The 27,287-nt window shown below is 44.7% G+C and overlaps 2 protein-coding genes across 2 annotated transcripts; both read left to right on the top strand.

Moving 5' to 3' along the window:
* The first annotated feature begins 12,575 nt into the window (after positions 1–12,575).
* On the top strand, positions 12,576–17,713 carry RPL23 (ribosomal protein L23). The gene is made up of 5 exons (XM_079725011.1): positions 12,576–12,647; positions 13,207–13,290; positions 13,596–13,724; positions 17,357–17,470; positions 17,578–17,713. The coding sequence occupies exons 1-5, from the start codon at positions 12,635–12,637 to the stop codon at positions 17,658–17,660; spliced, it is 423 nt and encodes a 140-aa protein (XP_079581137.1). The 5' UTR covers positions 12,576–12,634; the 3' UTR covers positions 17,661–17,713.
* Positions 17,714–20,411: 2,698 nt separating this feature from the next.
* Positions 20,412–23,194, top strand: LOC307067472 (sperm microtubule associated protein 1-like; the record flags this gene model as incomplete). Its single annotated transcript, XM_079724912.1, has 3 exons — positions 20,412–20,618; positions 21,983–22,082; positions 22,941–23,194. 3 exons carry the CDS (start codon positions 20,412–20,414, stop codon positions 23,096–23,098), a joined length of 465 nt encoding a protein of 154 aa, XP_079581038.1. The 3' UTR covers positions 23,099–23,194.
* Between the last annotated feature and the right edge of the window lie 4,093 nt (positions 23,195–27,287).

Genomic DNA, 27,287 nt, shown 5'->3' with positions numbered 1-27,287 from the left:
CGTTCTCTTTCCCCGGAGCGAGCTGGCGGGAGACGGCCGCGGCTGCAACTGCACAGGCGACGGCGACGGCGGCAGGAGCTAGGGAACTGGCCTCCGCCTCCGCCCTCCTTCCCCTAATAAACACAGCGGGGAGGAGGGGCTGTACCGGGGCGGGGACGCGCCGCGGGCGCGGGCAGGGGCGCGCGCGGCGAGGCGCGCTCCCCGGGCGACCCGGGGCTGCGCGGGGGCGGGTTCCGGGGAGGACTGCGGGCCCGGGGGTACGCGCCTAGGTGAGCTCCCAAGCAGAAGGAGCCCTGGAGAGATAGGCCCGGAGGCTAGGCACGGACAGACGACCTTGCCGAGGGCACTTCCGGCGGGGCGGAGCCGATCTGGCTGCACATCTGGGCGCCTGGGCTGCAGGAGGCGGGCAAACCCCTCGCACCCCTCCAGGGTGGGGTTTGAGCCCACCCGAAAACCAAATCAGATTCTCCAGATTTGGAGACTTCCTTTGTACCCGTCGGTACCCGGCGAGAACCTGCGGACCGAACGGGAAGCCCCTGCTCCGCCCCCATTAGCCTTGCCCTGCAACATCCTTTCCCACATTTGTAGGGCGGAACCAGTCCCTCGCGCCAGGACTCAGCGTCTCGCAGCCCGAGTTAGGTTTTCCTTCCCCGCGCCTCTGCCGTGCAGCTTTCCTGTGGTTCCCCGGATCCGGGGGCCTTCTGCTTTCTTCTTGGCCCCTTTTCCTCTTTCGTTCCTTCCTCCGTATCCTTACTCTCCACCTTTGGTGTAGCGTTGACTTAACGCCCAAAAGAGCAGTATCCAAACGCAGGAATGGTGTGGGGGTATAGCTCAGTGGTAGAGCATTTGACTGCAGATCAAGAGGTCCCTGGTTCAAATCCGGGTGCCCCCTCGTGAACTTTTCCCTAAATTTATGTAACTAATATAATTCATTCTTGACTCATATTTTAACCTTGGGTTCTAGGTTAAAGAAAGCAGAGAAAAGCTATTTAAAAATTCCTTCCTCATTTTTCAACCGTAAAGGAAAGCTTTCGGCTTTACTTCGTACTCAGCAGAAGGAGGGGTTGGGTACAGGCACAAATCAGGTACAAAAGCTGCAGGTCCGCACTACCCACGCCAGCGGTCTCAGGATTTCTGCGGTCACCGCTGGCAGCCTCAGGGGTGTCAGGCAGTTCCAGGAGCTGGTTCAAGAGACAAGACTCCCCCAAGTTCGTGTTCAGTTTTGGGTGGGGCTGGGTCAAGGGAAGGAAACCCACAGACACAGACTTTCTCCAACTTAAGCTTTCTTTATTACCGGTGACAGGCGCATGCCGTGTTCACCTTTCCCTATTGCTCATGCCACCGGCAGGGTGAAAGCACTTCGAGAACGTCGAAATGGCCGACCCAAAAGTTCATTTAATTTACAAAAATAAAGTTACATCCGGATGTAAACTGATATAAACTAATGTAGTGGTTCTCAAACTTGAGCTTGCGTCAGAATTACCTGGAGAGTTTGTTAAAGCACCTCCCGGTTTCTGATTCTCTTGGCCTGGAGTGGGACCCCGAGAATGTGCATTTTTAACAAGTTCCCAGGGAATGATGATGCTGCTGGACCACACTTTGAGAACCACTGAACAAATAATAAAAGGCCATCAAGTTTCATAACCTAAAGACGGGGACAGATATCTATTGGCTGCGTGACTGACAGTATCGCTGTTGGATCGGAGGAAAACGAGAAGGGAGCAAGGCCTCTCGACTAGGTTTTGCCCAAAAAAAGGAAAAAGAAAGGATAGTGGGAGAGGCATGCTTCCTCAGACAGGGGGCACTTGTGATATTTTAAACTCGGAATTTGGTTGTGTCAGCCCTCGGGGCCCCGGGGGAATACTACTCGAAACGAATGCATTTTTCCCCACGGCTCCCATTACTGTGCGATGCGTCGCGAAGCTGGACATGGCGATTAAACAGATCTGCTGTGCGGTGCAAAGCCCAGACCCGAGAAATAACTAAATTTTCACCCCTTTCCTGGACACCAGGCCTCAATCTCACCACCTGTAGGTGTAACGGGCCAAAGCCCTGCCTTTGAACTAATATAAAGAAGGAGAAAGCCGTCCACTTTTCACCCTCCTTCTTACATCTATGCTGTGTCCCGTTAAACTTCGCCACTATATAAACCTTCTGAACTTGGATTCTCTTCTAATCTGCCTGGTCAGAGTATGAACTAGGCAAAATAATATTGCCCCGCCTCAACATTCCATCACCCACCCACCCGCAAAGAAACGGTAATTAACATTAAACCAATAAGTCTTGAAGGGTCTTAGGGACTGGAATTGTCTCAGCCTTCTTTCTGCCTGCTGAGGCTTCTTGCCACTGAGAAGGGGTATTCAGTTGAAACATGGTAGAGTCACCCCTGTGCGACTTCTGGGGAGAGAAAAAGTTCTCCAGGTGCAAGAGGATCTCCAGGATCCTCTTTGGATCCTGGATTCAGAAACCTCAGACTCCTATGTTATTTGGGGTTAACCTGAGTGGCTGTGAAAAACAGACAGGTGGACAAGGGGGCACCCGGATTTGAACCGGGGACCTCTTGATCTGCAGTCAAATGCTCTACCACTGAGCTATACCCCCTCCACACAAGGTTGGTAAATTCTTTTTAAATCCATTCCAAATTTTTCTTTCTGAAAATATCCAAAATTAGTCTCTTCTTGTTACATGATTCTGAATTTAGTAATAACGAGTTTAAAGAGACTAACTAAAAACGCGGAATTTTGAAAACATGTGAACTTAGGTACCAATCAGCCTTTTCTAGGTTCAATTCTTTATCCACAATCCCACTCATCTCTTCACCCTAAGAAGTCAGAGAAGAGTTTCTTGCAAGACTGAAGAGAGAATCCTTTCCCCTGGTCTCTCTAAAAAGAATGCAAACACCAGCTGAACAGACATCTCCACTGAGAGACTTTCCTGGGCTGTATTCTCTAGTGGTCCCTCTCTCTTTTTATGGAGCAACTACTATGTGCCCCACTCTAAGTGCAGAACATACTTTCAAATAGAAAGACACACAGGTTCTCAGTCTCACTGAGTTTAAAATCTAGTGGAGTCAGAATAGAAACAAACGAACAAATGAATAAACAAGGAAATGCCCAGTAGTAATAAGGGAAGTGACTAAAATGAAAAACAAGATGGTGTCTTAGGGAGGTCCAAGGGGATATTTCAAGGTGGATAGTCATGGAAAACTTTCTTTGCAGGTGATTTTGGAGTTAAGATGTGAATGATATGAAAGAGACAGCCATTTGCCCAGCCCATCTGTCAGGGGCAGGCATTCCAGCTAAAGGAAATGGCCACTGCAAAGGCCGTAGGGCCAGAGTAGCTGAAGGAACATGAAACAGGGGAGAGTGATTCAAGAGAGCTAGAGAAGTAGCCAGAGAGCCTTATAGGCCCAAGTAAGGAGTTTGGGTTTTATTCCAAATGGATGAAAAGCCAGCCGTTGGACAGTTTTGAGCAGAGGGACTGGAAATCATCATTCACACTATTGTGGGGGAGATTTACAGGGAGTGAAGAATAGCAACAGAGAACATATACAGTGGAATACCATTCAGCCTTAAAAAGAAGGAAATTTTGCAATATGCGACAACAGGGGACATTATGCTAAGTGAAATAAGCCAATGATAGAAGGACAAATACTGCATGATTCTACTTACATGAGGTACCTAAAACAATCAAACTTATAGAAGCAGAGAGTAGAATGGTGGTTGCCAGGGATGAGGAGAGAGAAATTGGGAGTTGCTAATCAATGCGTACACAGTTTCAGTTATACAACATGAATACATTCTAGAGAGCTGCTGTTGAACATTGTGCCTATAGTTAACAGCATTGTATTGTACACTTAAAAATCTGTTAAGAGGGTAGATCTCATGTTAAGTGTTCTTACCACAATAAAGGAAAAGAAGAAAAGTGGACACAATAAAATTTTTAAAAAGAGAGAGAGGTTAGGTAGGATTCTATTGTAACTGTGCAAGTGAGAGATGGTAGCGATGTCTGAGACAACAGTGACATATTAGTTTCCTGTTGCTGCTGTAACAAATTACCACATACGTATTTGCTTAAAACAACATAAATGTATTATTACCTTACAGTTCTGGAGGTCAGAATTCCAAAATCAATTTTACTGGACTAAAATCAAGGTGCTGGTATGCCCGCATTTCTTCTGGAGGTTTTAGAGTAGAATCAGTTTCCTTCACTTTTGTAGGTTGTAGAGTCCGCCAGCATTTCTTGGCTCATGGCCCCTTCCTCCACCTTCATAGCCAGGGTTGCATCTCCTCACCTTCTGATCTCTGCTCCTATCCTCACGTCTCTCCGTCTCTGACTCTGATCCTCCTGCCTCCCTCTTATAAGGACTCTTCTGATTACTCAGATAATGTCCCCAACCCAAGACCCTTAATCACATCTAGAAAGTCCCTTTTATTATGTAAGGTAACATATTCACAAGGGTCTTGGGATGTGGACATATTTGGAGGCCCATTTTTTAGCTTATCACAGGGGGAACAGCAGAGCTAGAGAGGAGAGAAGGCATCCAGATTGACAATGGCAGGGGAGCCATGTCCTTCCTGTACACTGGATGGCCTGAGAAAGATGAGGGAAATAGAAGAATCAAGAATGACTCTTCTTTAGAGTCACTGTTGGTGGGAAAGTAAATTGCTGCAGCCACTATGAAAAACAGTATGGAGGCGCCTCAAAAAACTAAAAATAGAGTTGCCATATGATCCAGCAATCCCATTCCTGGACAAAGCTATAATTCAAAAAGATATATATATATATATCTGGACAAAGCTATAATTCAAAAAGATACATGCACCCCCGTGTTCGTAGCAGCACTATTCACAATAGCCAAGACATGGAAACAACCTAAATGTCCATCGACAGATGACTGGATAAAGAAGATGTGGTACATATATACAATGGAATACTACTCAGCCATAAAAAAGAATGAAATAATGCCATTTGCAGCAACATGGATGGACCTAGAGATTACCATACTAAGTAAAATCAGAAACAGAAAGACAAATACCATATGATATCACTTATTTGTGGAATCTAAAATATGACACAAATGAACCTACCTAAGAAACAGAAGCAGACTCACAGACATAGAGAACAGACTTGTGGTTGCCCAAGGGGCGGGGGAGGGATGGCTTGGGAGTTTAGGATTAGCAGATGCAAACTATTATATATAGAATGGATAAACAACCAAGTCCTACTGTATAGCACAGGGAACTATATTCAGTATCCTGTAATAAACCATAATGGAAAAGAATATGAAAAATATATAAAAATATATGTATAACTGGATCACTTTGCTGTACACCTGAAACTAACACAAAATTGTAAATCAACTATATTTATTTTTTTATTGATCGATATGTAGTTTTACCAAGTGAATCTCTATGTTGAAGGTATCTAGTCAAATCTTGCCAATAGTAGACATTATTTTAGAGAAATACACTAATACGCCGGCCCCCCAAAATAACATGTTGTTATTTTACTTATTTATTAGACATTACAATTTCTTCCTTTGTTATATTACAAAGTTCTTAGGCTCTAAATTAATTAAAGTATGAGATTGGCAGAAAAATAGAAAAATAATTTGAATGGGTAAAAAAATTTAATGTAACATATTACAGACATGGCATTTCAAGTCATTTATGAGGAGAATTTTTCCAATGGTTTTCAAAGTACTCCCTGGAGCCTCTCCTGTAGGGAGGGGGGGAATGGGGGGTAGGGAGTGTTGCCAGGTTGGAATAACCCTCATCCTTCCCCATTTGAACCAAATTTAACTGTTTTACATAGTGAACTTATTGGTAAGTTGATCTGAAGGGTTCTGGACCTAGGATCCTGTGCTGCCAGCAGACTCTGGTCACTAAGCCCTTCCTCTCCCTAGACATTCCAGAGCTGTCACTGCTGCTCTCTGGGAAGAGTCACGTCGTCATCAGGATAGAAAGGCTCTGAGGAGTCCTTCTTCACCGAGAGCCTTTCATTCCCCTCCCCTTCTAGGAGTCGTGAACTTCAGAACCTCTGCCTCCGACACCCATTCCCTTTAATTCTCCAACTATACTTTAACAAAATAAATTTTTAAAAAAAGAATAACTCTTCTTTTTTGTCTTCACTATCTGGGTGGATGTGGTTTCCTGAGATAAAGAACTGAGAAAGGAGTAAGTTTAGGAAAAACAAAAACAAAAACAAAAAAAAAACCCTCAAGAGTTTCTTTTTAAAGCTCTGAAACAGAACGTAATAAAGTACAGCCTCCTATCCTCATAGACTTCACATTCTAGTATGAGGTCAATATGCTAAGTTTGAGGTGCCCTGTAGACATTTAAGAGGAGATGTTAAGTATGCAGGTGGAGATCCAGTTAATTCTGAAGTCCAGAGAAATGTCTAGGTTGGAAACATAATTTGGGGAGTTGTCAGTGTATAGTTGGTAGCTGGTGAAAGAGGGAGTCAATCCCAGAAGTGCGCTGGATTCGACTCATACCGGCTTGTGAGAACCAATTGTTAAATTTTCAGGAATTTTTAAAGCCAGTTGACGTCACTGGAAATTAACAGGTGGGCGAATTTGCACTATGGGAATTGGCAAAGGCTAAAAATCAGGTTCCCTGGAGCCAGTCGTTAGCCATTTATCAGCACAACCCCGCTCCTGACTGATTCTGACTTTCTCCAAAAAGGAAGAGGCCAGCTCTTCAGCACTCTCTGAGGAGGAAAGATAAGGCGTAGAAGGTTTGAGACTGGAGAACGTATGTGAAATAGTCATTTTAGGGAGTGAGAAGGTGAACCTAGTCAGTCAGTGGTGGAAGAGTAATAAACAGGGAGACTGTCTGAGATTGGTGGAGCGACCCAGACTTCTGAGCTCTCCCCTAACACATTCTGCTGCTTGGGTGCGAGCTTGGTGGAATGCCACAGTTGAGTTTAATTAGGTTTGGCTGATAGGTACCACCCAGGGCTTATAGTGAACCAGGCACTGTGCCACTGTGGGGAATACAAAACGGAATGCAATGTGATCCCTGCCCTCAAGGAACTTACAGTCTAGTTGGAGAAACAAGATACATACTCCAAGGGGAAAAAAATACCTGACAGTTGAGAAAGTAAATGTAGCGAGTAACAGAACTACGGAGACAGCTTGTTGATAAGGAGAGAAATGAAGTCACAGACTTTCTTAAAAATTGGTAGTGAGAAAGAAGAAATGGACAGGCGATAACAGCTAAAGGGAAGATCTTCCAGTCTAGGGAAAACCTGTTGATGTTTGAAGGAGCCAAGCGAGTGGAAGAGACTGAAGATGCTGGAGAGAATGGAGATACTGCGGGCACGTCTGGTACAAGAGCAGGGGTGTCTTGGGAAGGACAAGGGAACCACTTCCTCTCCTGTGCAAAGCACAGGCTGGGGATCCAATGCAGCTCGGGGTGCAGGCAGGGAGGATGGAAATTAGACTTAAAGAATTCCAAGATGCCAGAGGTACAAGAGGTTGTCGCTGTTGAAGGAGAGAAATCCCATCGCACACCCCCCAGGACCTTCAAGCCCAGATCAGACAGGACTTGCCCTCCCCTTCTACCACTTGGGTGCGAATTGCCTTTTCTCTTGGTTCTTTAGCATCACCCCAGGAAACCTGAAACAATTGGTCGTACGTATCAAACTACTGTTAATCACCAATGCAATGTCTGGTCAGTAACTACAAATAAGCTGTAATCTTCTTATTGCCAGCAGAGGGGGTGTAGCTCAGGGGTAGAGCATTTGACTGCAGATCAAGAGGTCCCCGGTTCAAATCCGGGTGCCCCCTCAGGCTCTCCTTTTAAACCTTAACTCATCCCAAAGACGGTAGAAAAGAAGGGGGTACCTAACCAAGCGAATATTTGGTCATTCTTGATGTTTTCTGGGAATATAAAAAGTAATGAACTACAGTATCGTAGATTTTATATTCTAATGAGGTCAACTCGCGAAGGAATTTCCTGTGTTCTCTATCTCTACGTCAGTGGTTCCCCGTCTGTGGTTTGGGAGTTGAATTCTTGGAGGTCTGCCTGTGAGACACTTTCTACGTAGGAAGAAAGAATTTATTTCATACTTCGTTACTTACCTGTTTCATTCTTATCCATTCATGAGTACAGTGGAGCTTTCCAGAGGCTACATGATGTCACAACAGACTAAATGTGGAAACATGAAAATCCAGCTGTCTTTCATTAAGCCAGATATTAAAGGGACTTCTAAAAGAACGCAAAGCAAAGCTACTCTTCTCATTATTTTTAAAATTTAAATACAGTTCTTTTTCATTTTAAAATGTTATGTATTTTAACAGGTAGTGGATTTATTACCTTAAACATTTCACAATTTAAATTTCTAATCTTGTAAATGTCAATAGATATAACTGTATAAACAAAACCTCTTTGGAGTTCTCAATAACTTAAGAATGTAAAGAATATTCAGGCAAAGATATTTGAGAATGACTGCTCTAAGTAAAGAGGTAGTTTGGGGAAGAGCATGCTGGGGTTGTGAAATGGCACAGGGAAGAGATGGCGTGTTCAAAAATACATGACATCGAAAAGAGTTTTGAAGAACATGTAGTGGATAAAGCAAGAAAGAGTCCTGAAATCCTAAGCAGTTTGGTGTTTCTGGAGTGTGAAGTGTAAGAGGCGAGGTGACGGGAGATGAGTCCAGGGAGAAGGTAAGCCATTTCAGGAAGAGACTCCAATGCCATGCTAAGGAGCTTGGACTTTATTCCACAGGCACTAGAGGGCCAGTACAGGCTTTTAAGCAACCAGAGGTTATGGTCAGACCATTTGGAGGTTGTTGCAATAGCCTTGAACCAAGGGCAGACTTTTAGATGCATGGACAGAAAAATTAGTAGCACCAACCAAGACAACTAATATAGGCAGAAAAGCAAAATTTCTGGGAAAATCATGATTTCGGCTTTGGACATCAGGTTTGAAGCGCCTGTGGGGTGGAGGTGTCCCAGTCATTGGTTCCATACATTGGCTAGAGCTAAGTAGAAATGTCTGGGCTGGAGATACAGACTTGGGAGTTATCAGCATATTGATGGTAATGGAAGCTACTGGGTGGTGTGATCACTCAGAGAAATACACTGAGAAGGGACAATGAGTAAGGAGGAGAGAGCAACACAACAGAGTGGCTTAGAGCCTGTGCTTTGGAATCAGCCAGACTCAGTGCCATTCCATCTCTATCTTTCATGATCTGTGTGATCTTGGACACATGGCTTAACTTTTCTATTTCTCAGTTTTCTCATCTGAAAAATGAGAATAATAATACCTAAATCACAGGCTTGTGGGGAGGATTCAAGAAGTCACATTCCTGTAAAATGCTTAACTCAATGACTGGTACTTAGTAGCACTCCAAAAATAGTAACTTCTATTATTATTAGCAACATGGAAACCATGGGTGAAGAGTGTCAAGAAGATGGGAAGGGCCCCAGTGTGAAATGTTGTGAGGTCAAGTAAGATAAAGACTGAGGAGGGTCCTTGGATTTTGGAAAGAGTAGGTCATGGTGACCTTTCTAGTATAATTTTTCAGTATATATAATTTCTAGTATAATTTCAGTCATGTAGTGAGGACATAAACTACACTACAGGAGTTCAAGGAACATGTGCATGCAGGAAGTAAGGAGATAGAGACAGATCATTCCCAGACCTTTGGTTTTCATGGACCACTGAAATTACAAAGAAAAAAAAAAGGGCAGTGTTGGGATGGTAGAAAGTTGACAGTTGACATAGGGTTGAAAGGAACATTTTTAACAAGAAAGGTGAAAGAAGATAATCCCGGAATAATAGGCAGTCCTTTAAATTGAGCAAATGGAGCTTTATAAGAAACACTGTGTTTTCCAAATATTTCTAATTTTGCCATAGATGAATAAAAATTCCTTCACACAAGGATGCTGAGGTATGGAGGCCATAGATGTAGACTTCTTCATTTGTTCAGCAATCACTCAGCATGTATTTACTGAGCCAGGCCTCATGCTGAATGCTGGGGATATACCACTGAACAAAAAGGAGAACATGGACTCAGCCTTTAATGGAGAGTATAGACTAGTTGGGGGGGGGATCATTATTCAACAAAGTCATCAAATATATATTGAAGAATTGAAATAAATAGTAAGAAGGAAAAATACTATGTAAGAGAGGTCAGGGTAGAATTTCCCTAAGGAAAAGATATTTAAGCTGAGATCTGAAAAATCAGTACACATGAAATACATGATACAGGTAGGCAGGGTAGAGTATTCCAAGCATGTGTGAGGCCTATGGGTATTCAGGACCATGGATGGTATCTGGGACCAAAACCTCAACCCTGCAGAGCAAGACAGAGCACGGTGCAAGATGAGGTTAAGAAGTAGGACAATGCCAGATCAGGGCCTAGTAGGCTGTGATATGGATTTTAACTTTGATTCTAAGAGTACAGAAACCATTGGAGGATTTTCAGGAGAGTGACATAGTAACGTTTACGTTTCTGAAAAATTATTTCTGGCCATTGTATGAAGAGTGAGTGGATGGAGGGGGGAGAAATAGAGGTCCAGAGACATGTTAGGAAGCTTCAGAAATAGTTTAGGCAAGAGATGGAGGTGACTAGGTCCAGAGCATTAGCAGAAGAGATGGAGAGAAGTGGATATATTTGAGAGACATTGAGAATGCAGACTGAAGAGAAATTGGACAGGAATCCCAGAGGGACACCTGGATGGATGCTAGTTTCATTTATCAACAGAGACAAATATGATAATGAAATCATATATTCAGAAACACATGGAATTTGGCTGAGAAGTGAAGGAGAGAGAAAAACTGGTAACTAGAGAAACTGGCAGGAGCAAGTGAAGGATTTAAGAGTGATAAGAGAAATTTATAAATGTATAGATTTATAGACCTCTTAATGTTGAAGTACCCTAGAGCTTAGCCCATGGTCTTTTTTATTTACCCTTGCTTCTTTGTGAACTCATCCATTATCATGTCTTTAAATATACTTATATGCTGACGACTGCCAAATTTATATCTCCCTCTTTCTGGAACTCCAGGCTAATATGTCCAACTTGCTATTTAAATCTCTTTTGGCTGTCTAACAGACATCTAACTCAACATGTCCAAAACTGAACTCATACTCTTACCCCCACACCTGTTCCTCCCATAGCTTTCCCCATCTCAGTTGATGGCAATGCCATCTTCCACTTGCTCAGAACTAAAGCCTTGGAAACACTTTCTTCTCTTTCTTTTGCACCCCACATTTTGTTGGCTCTACTTCCAAAACATATCCAGAATCTGATCACATCACATTACTTCTATTGCTACCTCTTTAGTCTAAACCACCATCATTTCTCTCCTGAGTTACTGCAAGAGCTTCCCAATAGATCGCCTTATTGTATCTTTGTCTTCCCTCCCACAGCCTAGTCTCAAATAGAGTGATCCTTCTGACACATTAGTCAGATCATGTCCCTCCTCTGCTTATGGCTCATTGGTTTCCTATTTCAGTCTGTAAATGTCAAAGTCCATAGCAGTGTACAAAGCTCTAATGATCCAGTTCCATTACTTCTGACCTTCTATCCTACTACTCTTCCCTTCACTTACTCTGTCCAGTCACTCCTGGCTTCCTTGCTGGTCCTCACATTGTTCAGGCACAATCCCACCTTAGGGTCTTTCATTGGTTGATGACTCTATCTGGACTACTCTTCCCTAGACAGTCATATTGCTAGCTCCCTCACCTTAAAAAATCTTTGCACTAATGTCAACTTCTTCCATGAAGCCCACTGATCATTCTATTTTGAATTGCAATCTGCCTCTCCTCCCACTTCCAGATCCCTCTTACTTTTTTCTACTTTTGTTTTCATAGTACTTATCACCATCTAACATACTATATGCTGCAATTACTACGTCTATGGCTTAGTATCTAATATCCACCTTCACCTCCACCTTGGCTGAATGTAAGCTCCACAGGGCATGAATGTTGATCTGTTTTGTTCTCTGATGTAGTCTAGCGTATGCCCAGAACAGAATCTGGCATAAAGTAGTCATTTAATAAATATTTGAATGAATATATCGACAGAAAGAAGTCCGAAGAATGGGAGAAGTTGAAGGAGTGAAAGGAGTAATGAATAAAGCAAGATATCTAAAATAAAGATGGGTATGGGGCCAAGCACACACATATGGAATTATCTGTAGCGCTATAATGGTACTTCTCAGTTATATCACAACCTAATGAAACCGTTTCGAACTCTTTCCCTCTAGCCCCCGACGCCGTGTGTTCTTTGGAGGCCCCTATACAGCACAAACCGTTTAATCATTTCTGAACTTCTAGCATCCATCGAAGTCCCTGGCACATACTTAGTGCTCAGAGAGGTTTCCCGATAAATTAAACCAATGTTTCTGTGTCCCAAACAATCGCTTTCGAGTTCGTGTGCAGCGTACACTGTGTACCACGCACGCTCCTGCAGCCCTGAACCACTCCACCGCCCACTTCACAGCGAGAGCTCTACGCGATGTCCAGAATTTATGACGTACTAAGACCGCGCCCTGGGGAAGAGAGGCGGATTGAACAAGCACCGTGTCACGTGACCAGAGTGGGCGGGGCGTTGGAGTTGAGATCTCAGTGTCCTCTATACCCACTTCCTTTTTGTCCCTTTCCGGCTTTCAAGATGTCGAAGCGAGGTGAGTCTTTGGCTTTGGGAGATCTTTCGCCATCTGTCGCGAGGTGGCTGCTGGCCTCGCCGGGAACGGCGGCCATGGGCAGCTGGGACGTTTTGCTCTGCTCCGGGCCGGAGAGGGAGGGGAGGGACACCGCGAGAGCACCGGGAGAGCTCCCGAAAGTGACGGGGGGGCCTGGAGGGTTGAGTTCGCAGAATCCAGTCGTGATTCTTGATCGAATCCCGCGGGTTCACTCCGCGCCTAGCGCTTCAGTAATGGGGTTGGAGTTGGACTGGCTTAATCCCCAGAGTGGGCGACTTGTGCGGTCTCCCGCCTTGTAGGAAGAACTACGTGGTGCAAAAGTTGGATCGAGAATTGAGTCGTCCAGGTCCCTTCATCTCAATGTAATGTGCTAAGAGTGAGGAATTGGCTATTTGCCTTGAGAACTGGGTGGCACATGGGGAGGGGATAAGGAGTCCTAGAGAGAGCGAAACTACAGTGTACCGCTCCCCGAGGCACATGCGAATGAATATATAGCTTAAGAATGTGAAGGGACCTCTCCTGTTTCCCTTCTTACTTACAGGACGTGGTGGGTCCTCTGGTGCGAAATTCCGGATTTCCTTGGGTCTTCCGGTTGGAGCCGTGATCAACTGTGCTGACAACACAGGTGAGACCTTCGGCTGCACTCTGCCAAACTGCCCCTTTTAAAAGCACTCAGTGGGCCTTTTGCTAATGACCCACTGAGCCGTCAAGAAAGGGCAGAGTGAAAACACCGCTTTTGGGTGAAGCGGCAGCATGTTGTGTTGTTTTGCTTCAATCGGTGGTGTGACAAGGTGTTCCACCTGAGGGAGGACTAACTGCTTGGGAGTGTGTGTGGAGCGGGAGGCCTTGGAGTTGTTGGGGAAATGCAGAACTGCCTAACAGGCCCTCAAAAAAACCTTTTTTTGTTTGTTTGTTTACTTCCTTTTATAGGAGCCAAAAATCTGTATATCATCTCTGTGAAGGGGATCAAGGGACGACTGAATAGACTTCCAGCTGCTGGTGTGGGTGACATGGTGATGGCCACAGTCAAGAAAGGCAAACCAGAGCTCAGAAAGAAGGGTCAGTAGAGAGACCAAATCCTCCTTTTGGTCTGTGGACAGTTGAAGGACTTCTCTCTCTACTGGAAAATAGAACAGTAGTTTTACCATTCTCAGGGCCTCTTAAAGCTTGATTTTCTTTGAGAGGCAGTGTGAGATAATCTGCAGTTGAAGTTCTATTCTTGCTGTCTTAAAGACCATTCTTTTATTTTTATTGGCGTATAGTTGCTTTATTTACAATGTTGTGTTAGTTTTTACTGCAGAGCAAAGTGAATCAGCTGTACGTATACATATATCCCCTCTTCTTTGTTTTCCTTCCAATTTAGGTCACTGCAGAGCATTGAGTAGAGTTCCCTGTGCTGTACAGTTCATTAGTTATTCTCATTAGTTATCTATTTTTCACATAGTATTGATAGTGTATGTATGTCAATCCCCATCTCCCAATTCATCCACCACCACCCCACCCCCAGTTAAGTTCTTAGTTGGCTTCCACGGTAAGCTAGAGGCTCTGCATATTTACCCTGCCATTTCCCCCAGCAAATTCAGCTGATAGTTAACAGACCACCTCACATATTTATACCTATAGAAACAAAAGCTCTGTCCTTCTGGGATTTACAGTCCATCCACGTAGTTCCTTCCCCAGCTCTCCTTTTAGTTCTTGTTTTTTTTGTTCCAACTTAAATCCCTTCCTTTGTGCCTCAGATTTTTGCTGTGCCCCCTACTAGGGTTGTCTCTTCTATGAGAGCAGGTCTTTAATTAATTGCTGACTCCTTGGCTACAAATGAACATGGTGGTACCAGGTGAGATCACAGCCTTAAGACTTAAGTCACCTCAGGCAAGTTTTCTTTTCAGGAACTACTAATTTGAAAAGGAATAGTTATACATAGATGAGATTAACTCAGGGTTGTGACTTGTCAAAAGTTTGGCATGGTTGCTTCTAAATGTCTTCTGGTAGAAACTAAAACAGGGAGCTGCTCATTGCTTAATCGTGGACAACCCCCGAAAGTTTTCCTACTAGGTGTATGGGTTAGAGGGGGGCCTCAGACACTTCTGACTTGACTGACTTTAGAGCTTCTGATACTCAGTGTACTTGAGTTTCCAGCTCCTGAACTTTTCTCCTGTGCCTGCTTAGTTTGCCTCTGGCCTGGGATGTTTTGCTTTTTCTGAGAAGTCCTCTTAATGCGCAGTACACGTGTGACAGGTCTCAGCCATGTATCACAGTTACTCTTTGAAGGTCTGTATCCTACTCTATGCCCAGGTGTTTAGCCTTTTGGTCAGAAATCTTACTTTGTTGACCTCTCATATTCAGTTGGGGGCTTGGTAGGCAAGGAGTAAGCATTGTGCTTAAGCATTGATAAGTCAATGTGTTGATTGGGATCAGCATGCAACTAGACAGGCTTTCCTCTTAGAACACTTGCTGGGTCTGATCTGTGGCCTGGGGAGCTGTCAGGGAAGGGCAGAACAGTTGTCCATCACTATGGCTGAGGTGGCAGCAGGGAGTGCTGTCTGTCTCAGTCAGTTGTGGGACAGACCAGAGGACACTTCATGGTTTTAAAAATGGTTCTGACTTTCCAACTCTTCATTTTTTCTTTGGTCCTTGTTTCTTCTAAATGGATACAGTTGAACAACGAGCAACGTGGGTTTGGACTGCATGCGTCCATTTACAGATTTTTTTTCCCCCCACAATATATTACTGTACTACGCTCTCTGAGATTGGTTGAGTCAGTGATGCAGAGGGTCAACTATAAGTTACACATGGGTTTTAGACTGCACAGGGCTGGCACCCCTCACCCTTCATTTTTCAAGGATCAGCTACATCTCCTGGCCTTAGACTTAATTATAACCTACAGAAATGTGGAAAGGAGCGGGACTGGAAATCCAGAGTCCTGTATTCGTGTGGCCTTATTTATTTGCTGGATGCATTTGTGAGAATTTAAATTGCTCTAAGTAGATGAGAGTCCAACGGAGGAGGGTCTCAGCCAATATTATCTGTCCCTCAGTGTGTTTCCCATTGTTAAAAAACTCAGAGACCATCTATGTACATAGATAGTACTTGCTTCAAGGATAGCCAGGATCTCTGTCCTTAGAAGATCCTGCATTTCTAGTGTCTGATATTAAATATAGAAATGTAACTATTATCCCTACTTTACAAGAGGAAAACTTGAACTCCAGAAGATTAAGCAACTTGTTCAAGGTCTCCAGGCTGTCTGTCAGGATTTGAATCCATGTTTTCTTTCAAGTGCCGTAGATGCTTTGAATGTCTGGAAAAATGTTCACTTTAGGAGCAGGTAGCGTTTTTTGTTAGGTTGGTTTTTTTAATTTATTTTATTTTTATTTATTATTTTTGGCTGTGTTGGGTCTTTGTCGCTGCGCGCAGGCTTTCTCTGGTTGCGGTGAGTGGGGGGCTGCTCTTCGTTGCGGCGTGCGGGCTTCTCACTGCGGTGGCTTATCTTGTTGCGGAGCACGGGCTCTGGAGCGCGTGGGCTCAGTAGTTGTGGCTCGTGGGCTCTAGAGCGCAGGCTCAGTAGTTGTGGCTCACGGGCTTAGTTGCTCCACGGTGTGTGGGATCTTCCCGGACCAGGGCTCGAACCCATGTCGCCTGCATTGGCAGGTGGATTCTTAACCACTGCACCACCAGGGAAGCCCTGGAGCAGGTAGGTTTTTAAAAGTTACTGATGACCCTGGAAAACATTTCCTCAAAAAGTTAAACCTAGAGTTAATTAAATAAGAAATGGAAGTTGGATTGCAGTCACCCAGCTCTTAGACCTCCAAGGGACGATCGTTTTTAACATTTTATGTCCTACTTTCCAACGTAAATGGGACCATTACCCTCCCGTAACCCATTTTTGCTTCACAAATGATTGTCTTGCATATTAAAAAATTACAGAAGTACATAATCATTTAAAATGGTTCTGTTCTGTGCATGTGTCATGAGATATTTAGGTTAATTCCAGGTTTTGCTCTTAAAACAACATGTGCCCTGCAGTTAGAAAGGCATAAAGTGCTAATTTTTAGGTCAAGGTTTGTACTTGGAGGTTTTGATATAAATTGGGATGGAATATTGCATAATATGGAGTTAATAGCTTGGCCTCTCCACTCATTCAGTGTGAGGAGGGTCCCATTCCCAATTCTATGGCATTAGGATCTTTTTAAAATTTATTTGGCTGTGCCCGGTCTTAATTGTGGCACATGGGATCTCTCTTTGCGGCATGCAGGATCTAGGTCCCTGACCAGGGATCGAACCCAGGCCCCCTGCATTGGGAGCACAGAGTCTTAACCACTGGACCACCAGGGAAGTCCTGACATTAGGATCTTAAATAGTACCCACCTCTTGGGTGAAGTGAGGAAAAGTATAGAAAGTGCTTAGCAAGTTTCCTGCTGGTGTGTTGCTAATCGTCCTCCCAAAGTACAGATTTACACCTGCAAGGAAATGCAGGCAGTTTGGACTTGAAATGAGTAAGGTCTTTCCTTAAGGGGTGATTGGTGTTTACACTGTCTTTCACACTTGATTTTAGGAAATGAAAAGCTAATGAGTATACATTCTGTCCAAATGGGAAATGTTGGAGAGCTAGCCAAGGTATAAATTGCTTTCTCGTGGTGGCACTGGAACTTGGCAGGTTAAATGACAGCTGCTTCTTTTTTCCCCCCTGTCAGTACATCCAGCAGTGGTAATTCGACAACGAAAGTCATACCGGAGAAAAGATGGTGTGTTTCTTTATTTTGAAGATAACGCAGGGGTCATAGTAAACAATAAAGGCGAGATGAAAGGTAATAAAGAATCCACATCATTGTTAGGCTTTTGAGATTGGATGATTTAACTTGAGTACAAGGCAAGGGCCCTTTGAGCTTATGTGTCACATCATTCTTTTATGCAGGTTCTGCCATCACAGGACCAGTTGCAAAGGAATGTGCAGACTTGTGGCCCAGGATTGCATCCAATGCTGGCAGCATCGCATGATTCTTCAGTGTATTTGTAAAAGAAAAAAATGATAATAAAAATTATTTGCTCCATGTCACTCTTCTTGACACCACCTAACCCTGACCCCCTCTGTAAAATAAAACTACCCAGTGCAGACTTTCTGTGGGCATGTGTAAAAAAAGATAAACAGTCATTGCACTTCTGTCAGTGTGCAGACTTTGGGGACTTTGCTATTTCTGCTGTACAAACTTGAGTTTTTTAGTTCTTAAAATAAATTGCAGGTGGTAGATACTGCTTGGTGACTGGTTATCCCAGGTGACTGCCTTACAGTTAGAAAGGTATTTGAGATAAGGTAGCGTGTATGGTCAGATCCTGAACACTCATGGAGTTCAAGGAGTGATGTGAGTAGGAACCAGGTACACGCGTATATATGTGCACTTCTGCAGTTAACAGGTTTCCTTTGGGTAAGTTGGCACATAAATGAGTTTATATTTGTAAAACCTGACACATAATAATTGCTCTCATGGAAGATGACAAAGTTGTTAGTATCTGCAAGTTTTTTGCTATCAAAAGTATTTTGACACGATGGTCATGTATCTGCCAAATCCTAGCTTGAGAATAAAAGATGATAGAATGCCAGCACAACAGGCATGAGCCCTGGCAAATTCTGCCTGAAGGTATTGAACATTGTAGCTTTTTTTTTTTCCCAAGCCATGACAGTTGATTTAGGTGACATTCAGGGTCGGGGAAAAGGAGCACTTGGCTGGTTTGGATCAATAGTCCGGCCTAAAGATGTTGGAAGAGGATTTTTACGCTAAAGTTTGTGTCCACGTATCTAGTATCTGGAAATTGTTTTATCTGTAAGATTGGGTACAGTGAAAGGCGGAGGATTAGAGTGTATGTGGAGACCCTAGCACATAGTCACTTGGTGAGATGACTTCTCTTTTGTACTTCAGATTGATGTCCTTCAGATGTACCAGAACTAGAAAGCAGTGGTATAAATTTATTCATTTATTTTATTATTTATTTTTGGCTGCATTGGGTCTTCGTTGCTGCATGTGGCTCTCTCGTTGCGGCGAGCGGGGGACCACTCCTCGTTACGATGTGTGGGCCTCTCATTGTGGCTTCTCTGGTGGCGGAGCTCAGGCTCTAGGCTTATGGGCTTCAGTAGTTGTGGCTCACGGGCTCCAGAGCACAGGCCCAGCAGCTATGGTGCATGGGCTTAGTTGCTCCGCAGCATGTGGGATCCCCCCGGACCAGGGCTCGAACTCGTGTCCCCTGCATCGGCAGGTGGACTCCTAACCACTGCGCCACCAGGGGAGTCCAGCATCAAGACTTTTTAAAGCTCCCTAAGAGATTCTGAAGTGCAGCCAAGATTGAGGACCAGTCCTCTGTCTAGACTGAGTCAGTCTTGGTTTTAGGAACATTAAATCCCAAAGTCTGTAAAATAGACCAGTCTTCCTCCCCTACCCCATCCTCCAGGCTGGTGAATTTCAAGTCTTTAATGTGACATGAGGCCCCCAGGTACTCCATTTAAAATGAATCTCTTTTTTTTTTATCCCATTGCATAATATGAAATTTCTCATCTGCCTTCCTCAAATGTGAGGTGAGAGCTGGGCCTGTCATTTTTTCCCCTCGTCCTCTCAAGTCCTCTAATGTTCTTTCCAGGTTCTCTTCACGTTTTAATAGGATGGGCTCAAATTATAGACTTCCTATAATTTCAAATTTGATTGCTAGGAGCTCGCCTGTCATAGTGTAGAAAGATTAAATATGCTGAGTATTGAGATGCTGGGATTGGTGATTATTACGTGTAGGTGTAATGCAACCTTTTTCTAATTAATACGTGTGCCTTGGTATTACATTATTATATATAATATGTTTATGTTACTAGCATTATAGTAGTAACATAAAAGAATTCCTGGATTTATTGCCTCATCTGTAAAATGATAATAGCACCTCAGAGTTGGTGCGAGGAGCAGGGGAATTTGTATGAGCCACTTGGATATGTAAAGCGTCCAGATGAGTTTATTCAAGGGGGAAATTGGGGAAGTATAAAATATAAAGGAAGGAAAAGTCACTTGTAACCACAATAACTAGGGAAGATCACTGTTCATGTTTTGCTGTATCCTATCATATATACATAATATTAGAGGGAAGTATGGGACTTACTGTTTTATTGATAAGTATACAACTTTTACTGTTGTTTTTTTAAATTTTAACGGGAGGAGGAATAGCTGATGAAAGAGAATTGGGTGGGGAGGGGAGAAGTGCTTTAAGTGGGTTTACTGGAAATCAGGAGATCTGAATTCTGGTTCTGGATCTGCCACTAAATGGATTTAGGGAATATTCCAACGTTTCTGAGCTTCAACTTCCAGTTCTGTACAACGAGAGTTGGACGTAGATGCTCTCTGAGCTCTTTCTGATCCTTTCTGGGTACAAGCTTTTCAAGGGAACTGGGTTTGGGAAATATATATAATAAAGTGGGAGCAGAGAACCTTGCTCTTAAAAGGAAAACAGGGACCTGAGCCCGACTGCGTTAACACTGCCCACATTCAGTAATCCCCCTTCTCTTCAATCTCTGATTCTTGCATGGTTCCCTCCTAGACATCCCTCACCTCTGGACCATTTAAGCAACTTCCGCCGCAGCCCCGAGAGCCTACCTCGTAGGATGCGAACGATACGGTTTGTGTCACAGGGGTCTTTGACATCACGTAACAATGCGCAGGGGAGCCCCACCCCCAGGACCCTCCGCTCCCGCTAGAATAGATCTCAAAGGCTGAGGTCGTTAGGATGGCACGCTTTCGCGCGTGTTCCCTGAGTCTGGAGAAGAACTTCGTTTTGGATGGAGTGGCCGTGAGCACCATGGCCCGCACCTATGAGCACGTGAGGCCCAAGCTCTGGTCGGCGATTCCGCCCTACAATGCGCAGCAGGACTGCCACGCCCGCCAGTACTTCCGGAGCCGCGTGGTTCCGCCCATCTTGCGGAAAACTGGTCAGGTACAGTAGCGCCGTGGAGGACCCTACGCGCAGAGCTTTGTGCCCGCAGAGCTTGGCCCTCGTGGCGGGGCCGACTTCCCAGATCCGGGCGTCTCATGGCAGCGCCCTCACCACCAGGGAGGCTCCCCGACTCGCACCCTCTCAGTTTTCCTAATGAAACCCGGGAACTGGCGGAGGCGGGAGACAGGTGTTGAGCGCAAGCTCACTGAGCTCACAGAGCCACCTTCCACGCCTGAACTTGAGAATGATTTCATTTTGGGTTTCTGCGAGCCTCTGCCAAACAAATGGGTTTCATTGTCCTTTTTGGCATCACGGATCCACCCTTTGGGGTGACCTCCCGCCGCAAATTCTCAAAAAGCCCGACAATCGGTAAAAAGACAACTACCTAGGCGAGGTGCCCTCGGTCCAGTGACGTCGTAGTTCAAGAGGGCTCGCTCGCTGCGACCTCCTATGAGCTGACTGGAAGGAAACCTCCCAAAGTTCTGCAGCCTTCGCTTCTCCCCAGGCATTTTCCCTCGTGGATGTTGCCCCTCCCCCGCAGAGTACTTCCCCGGGATCAAAGATTCTGAGGCTATTATAGGCTCGGCTCCATTTTTTTTTCAGCACTTTTGCTTCCAATATTTGTGTCTATAATACATGTCAGTGACTTAGGGAGAGGAGGACTTAATGCGGGTTATTCTGTGAACAAATCTTGGGAGCTTTTGTGGTCCCGGGTGTTAGTGTGTGCGCATGTGTGTCCAGTACATGCATATGGACACACACACCTGTGTGTGCCATGTTTGTGTGTGTTTGCTGTCTACTCATGTAGTTTTTATAGCAGAAGGAGCCAGAATCTGGGGGAAAACTCGAGAGTTTAAAAGCTTGAAAAATAACATGGTGTACACACTTTTGAAATTTTCTATGTTCCATTTTGTAAGTATTCTTTAATCGTCACAGACACCATTTGTGGTAGGTATTATTTTCATTTAAATGAAGATCATGTTTATTGAAACTTTAGTATGCCAGGCCCTTTATTTGAAGGCCCTTTATATCTCCCTTAAATTTCAAAGCAACCCCCCATTTTACTGATGAGGAAATTGAGGTCCAAAAAAGCTGTGTCATTATCCTAAGGTCACACAGCTTGTTAGGGGTAGAGCTGGAATTAGAACCAGTCTCTCTGGTGTTAGACATTGAGCCCTTAACTGCCAAGCTACACTGCCTCTCACTGAAAGGCAAGTCACTAAGTATATTTAATCTGTCTGGCCCTGTTCCCCCTGGCTGTGACCTCTCCCTCCCTCCATCAAGCCCGGAGGCAGGGGTTGGACTGTGCATCTCTCTGCATCATGACTGATGATGGTCTTCTGCATTTTCTCCCTCATTCTCAGGATTATGGCGGTACAGGAGGGGATGGCTGGACAGTGGAATATTTCCAAATCTTCGGGCGAGAACAGAGATACCTCAACAGGAGAAACTGGTCAGGGGCAGGCAAGTGCCACACCTCCCTTTCCAGTCTCACCATGGTCCCACCTAGGAAGAGTGGTGTGCATTCCACAGAGAGAGAAACTGGGCCATAAAGAGACCTGGTTGGGGGAAGAGACCCAGGGTCTCTGCATCCTCTAGCTCTTCTTCTTATACGTGAGCAGATGGTGTCACAGAGCTCCCTAATAGTTATGGAGCATTCGCTGTATGTCAGGTGCTTTTTACCCTCAGAGTATCCTCAGGTTACAGCCAGGGAAATTGAGGTTTAGGGAGTTAAAATGATTTGCTAAGAAAGGCTGAGCTGGGGTTGGAATTCTACTCTTTGCAAGGAAGGCCTGTGTTCTTCTCACTGCTCCCAGAGCAGGCTGTGTCCTGCTCACTCTCTAGGCCCCATTTAGCAGCAACAGGAAAAGGGAGAGTTGAGACCTGTTTTTCTGGCAGGGTGAACCGTCCTCCCACCCCAACTCCACCACCCTTTGGCCACATTCTAGTCACATGTCCCCTGGCACCATTGGCCAAATTGAGCTCATCCATTTTCTCCAGCTGGATCAAATGCAAGGGTGAAATTTTCTCAGTTCTCCTGGCAGCAAAGCAAGTTCAACCAAGCCCAGAAATTTCTGGCCCTTGCCGTCCCAGCATGTACCATTCACGCTCCCCTGCATGCTATTCCTAGTATGAGGTTTGGTTTCCAGGATGCCATCTGTCTCTCTCCACCAACCCTTGGCTTTTCAGGATTGAGGGTTCAGCTGGGACATGGGAGCACAGTGACTATACCTGGATTGGCCCCCTATACCAGCCCAGTGGGAGTGGGGAAAGCAAGAGGGGGCTGAATACAGTCTCAGGCCTCTCTCTCTGTCCCACAAGGGCATTCCATCCAGCAGGTGGCCGGACATGACCACTATAATGCCAATCTGAAAGCGACCCTGGGGTTCAATGGTCAGTTTGGCTATCGCCGGAACACCCCAGCCCTCCGCCAGCGCCCATCTGTCTTTGGAGAAGTCACCCAATTCCCTCTCTTCTAACGGCACCTCTTCTCTTCACACTCCTCAACCTGAATTTCTAAGATGTGTATATGGACTCTCAGTGTTATTTTATATTAAAACTTTTGTGTGTGTGTCTCCAAGTGTGCTGTTTCTTCTTTGAGGCTGGTGGAGGGGGCAAGCTAGTTTCTCCATCCTCGGCTTCCCTACCCTATGGAGGAGGTGGGAGGAGAAAGGGCATCTCAGGCTGTGCCCTTAAACTCCATGCAAACGGAGCGCCAGGCTTGAAAGGAGAGGCCTCAGGTCTCCCCTGCAGCTGTGATAAGGAGGAACGACACTACTTAAGCCCTCATCCAAGCTCCTCCCAGGCATCAGGAAGGCCCAGGTCAGAAGCTGGCTACTGTTTCCATCAAGAACGGAGCAGGCAGTGCGGCCACAGGGATTGGCGTCGGTTGCCCTGAGAAGGAGTTCCTGATTTTCCTGAGTCATCCCATCCGAGAGAACTGACATCTTCCTTCTTCCCACCTCAACTCATCAAGAGGCAGGGGACGATCAGAGTGTATCTGGGGCCGAGGATTCTGACACAGTAATACCGTGTATACGGAAGCTTTCTCTACTAATGCTATGTCAGCTTCCTTTTCAGCTAGTTGACAGCATATCATTTTTCAAGTGCCCCACCCAGTTTATTGGTGGCCAAGAGGAAAACCAGAGCAGATGATGGATAGAAAAGGAAGTGGAGCTTTAGAATACAAAGCTTGCCAGAATTCCAGAGTGGGTGGAACTTGTTCGTATTGAATCACCATAAGTGGACAAGGAAGAGAGTCCCAGTAGGCCATGGGGTTATAGCTCAGAGGTAGAGCATTTGACTGCAAATCAAGAGGTCTCTAGGGCTTCCCTGGTGGCGCAGTGGTTGAGAATCCACCTGCCGATGCAGGGGACGTGGGTTCATGCCCTGGTCCGGGAGGATCCCACATGCCGTGGAGTGGTTGGGCCTGTGAGCCATGGCGGCTGAGCCTGCGCATCTGGAGCGGAGAGGCCACAACAGTGAGAAGGCCCGCATACCGCCAAAAAAAAAAAAAAAAGAGGTCTCTGGTTCAATCCTGGTTGCCCCTCCCTTCCTCCTTTATCCTTTTACTTCCATTAAGTGGAAGTGAGTAAATATTTCTTCACTCCCAGCCCCAGGGTCACTAGAGAAGGAAGACAAGAATTCTCAACGGTTCTTGTTCAGAAGTACTAGTTACTCTCACATTCTAAATGACCACTGAGAACAGATCCCTGGAGGACTCCCTTGGGCTTCAATTAAGACAAAGTCCATGAGGAAATTCTTAGTCTAAGATTAGATCTGAGCGCTGTGAACACAATTTAGCAGTATGATGTATGACAGAGTAAAGATAAAGACATTCGTACAACAGGTATTGGTGAGAGCCTAGTACATGCAAGGCTGCTGTGAATTAAAAGATGAAAGAGGGCAGCTGTCCTCGGGGAGCTTTCAGTCTAGTGGAAGTTGACACATCCACACACAGCCATCAGAGGAGGACCACTCCGTAGCTCAAGAAAGAGATACCTTTTAAAAAGACCTATTCAGGGACTCTCACCTTTTAAAAAGACCTGTTCAGGGACTCTCCTGGCGGTTCAGTGGTTAAGGCTCAGTGCTTCCAACGCAGGGAGTGTGTGTTCAATCTCTAGTCGGGGAACTAAGATCCCACGGGTGCTGTGTGGCTAAGAAACTTTAAAAAAGACCTACCCACTTTTTCTAGATATAATTTAGAAATCCAGCTCAGTCTTGTCCCTGCAAGTGTCCACTGCTTGTGCCAAGAACGCTAGGCACATCTTCAGGACAATTCCTCATGTTTGAAAATGCCAAGTGGAAGCATTTGATTGGCCGAGCTGTGGTCAGACATGCATGTTGTTTTCCTCCAGGAAGGGGACAAGGTGGTCTTGCCTCACCAGGTTTGACAACATGAGATATTACCCCAGAATTGGAGGGGTGGGTGTTTGGATGTGAAAATGAATGCATCACCACTACACCTTTTTTCCTCCTTGAAGAAACTAGTGTAAGGAGAGAGCATGATAAGTTATAAATTTCAGTCCTGGCAGTCAAAGTTTGCTTTCTCACACCCCTTTATTTCCCATTTGCTAAAATTAATTAAATCAAAATTTTGTATTAAATCGTGTTCACATTTTATCATGATCATGTAAATACTATTTATTATGGAGTCTATCCATATATACTGTGATAGTATTTCCTTTCTTGAAAACTTTTCTGAAGAAAATTACCTCATTTTCTCATTTGTGTATTTTTCTTTGTGCCTATTGGTAATTTGAACTTCAACAGCCTCACAGTACAATTATTCACCTGCTCCAAACCTACCAAATTAATTTTTCAAGGCAGTCCTCCTGACACCCTCCATCCTTCTGTTTCAGGCTGTTTAGACCTGCCACCCAGTTTGGGGTGCCTTGGGAATTCCCATTCTGTCTCCTCTGTGTTGGATTCTCTCTGTTTCCTGGGCAATGTCTTCCTTTTTCTTAGTTTCCTTCTTTATATGGTGGAGAATAATCTGCAGGAGCTGCTTGAGAAAGAATATATGGGAGGCAAAATTCTGGAGTCCTGGCATGTCTGAAAATATTTTTATTTTACCCAAACACTTGAGAGAGAGTTTGTCTAGGAATAAAATTATTGTTGAGAATTTTTTTTTTCAGAAGTTTGAAAATCGTTGTCTTCTAGCTTCTCTTGGTAGGCTTGATGTCATTCTTATTTCCATATGTGACCTGCTTCTCTCTGTAAGATCTTAGAATCTTTGTTCATGATGTTCTGAAGTTTTTCAATGATGTACATGGTGATCCCTTTCAATCTAGAGATTCAAATCCTATCTTAAGTTTTATTTTTCTTTCATACTTTGTTCTCCATTGTTTGCTCATCTGGGGACTTACCTCTCTCCTACTGTTCCTTTGTCTTTTTGTTGTACTTTCTAGGAGATTTGCTCATTTGCTTTTTTTTTTTTTTTTTTTTTTTTTTGCGGTACGCGGGACTCTCACTGTTGTGGCCTCTCCCGTTGCGGAGCACAGGCTCTGGACGCGCAGGCTCAGCAGCCATGGCTCAAGGGCCTAGCCGCTCCGCGGCATGTGGGATCTTCCCAGACCGGGGCACGAACCCGTGTCCCCTGCATCGGCAGGCGGACTCTCAACCACTGCGCCACCAGGGAAGCCCTTTGTTAGCTTTTTGATTTCAGTTTTCTCATAGTTCCAACTGCTCCTTTGCTATTACATTCCGTTCTAGTTTTATGGATACAGGTTATTCTCTGGTTTCTTTAAAATTATGGTTGTTTCTGAAGTATTCTTCTCCAAGTATTGTCTATTTTTCCTCAGTGTCCTTTTTGCTGCTGTTTCCTTTGGTTTTAGATTATTGTGTTGAGAGCATTCACCAAATAACTGGCACTCCATAGGGTAAAGGCCACTGGAAGCTCTGTATTCTTCAGTAGGGCTTGCTGACTGATGGATTTCCTTGTGGGGAGTCCAACGGTGAGCCAGCCTTTTCATCTGGCAACTTCCAAATGTCTATATCTGTGGATCACCATGCCCCTATTCCTTGGGTCATTTGATTTCTCCATAGAAAAATTCTGAGATCTCCTGCCTGGGGAGTAGAACAAGGAGAAGGAAGGGAATTAGTGATGCCATTTTTCAATAACCAGACTTTCGCTTAATCCCTACAGCCATTCTGAAAGCCCTTGACCACCCAGTTGGAAGTGGAGGGGTCTCACAGGTTCAGTCTCCCCAACAGATCTTTCATCCTTGGGACTGGGGATAGAGATTAAGAATCTTAACTGCTCCTTATATAGACTTTCACCAAAATTCCCTATTTGCAGCCCACCTGGTGGTGCCAATTTCCCAGCTTTTCTGGGATTCCTCAAGTATCAGTCAGTTCTCTTCTCTGTTCCTCTCCACAGTTCTCACTCTTGGAAACCACCATTCCGTTTTCTGTCTGTATAAATTTGACTACTGTAGTACCTCATATAAGTGCAATCACACCGTGTTTGTCTTTTGTGTCTGGCTTATTTTATTTAGCATAAAGTCTTCAAGATTCCTCCATGTTGCATTAGGTGTCAGAATTTCATTCCTTTCTAAGGCTGAATTATATATATATACAAACATATATATAAACACTTTGTTTATCCATTCGTCAGTGGACACTTGCATTGCTTCCATCTTTTGCTTACTGTGTATAATGCTACTA

This window comes from Hyperoodon ampullatus (assembly GCF_949752795.1).
Source record: "Hyperoodon ampullatus genome assembly, chromosome: 19".
NCBI classification, from domain to species: Eukaryota; Metazoa; Chordata; class Mammalia; order Artiodactyla; family Ziphiidae; genus Hyperoodon; species Hyperoodon ampullatus.
The sequence above is the reverse complement of the archived record's forward strand: the minus strand, read 5'-3'. Positions and strand labels throughout refer to the sequence as shown.

Coding starts and splice junctions, on each gene's coding strand:
- RPL23 (XM_079725011.1), top strand. Junction 13,725..17,356: donor ACCAGAGCTCAGAAAGAAGG/GTCAGTAGAGAG, acceptor CCCCCCTGTCAG/TACATCCAGCAGTGGTAATT. Junction 17,471..17,577: donor CAATAAAGGCGAGATGAAAG/GTAATAAAGAAT, acceptor TCTTTTATGCAG/GTTCTGCCATCACAGGACCA.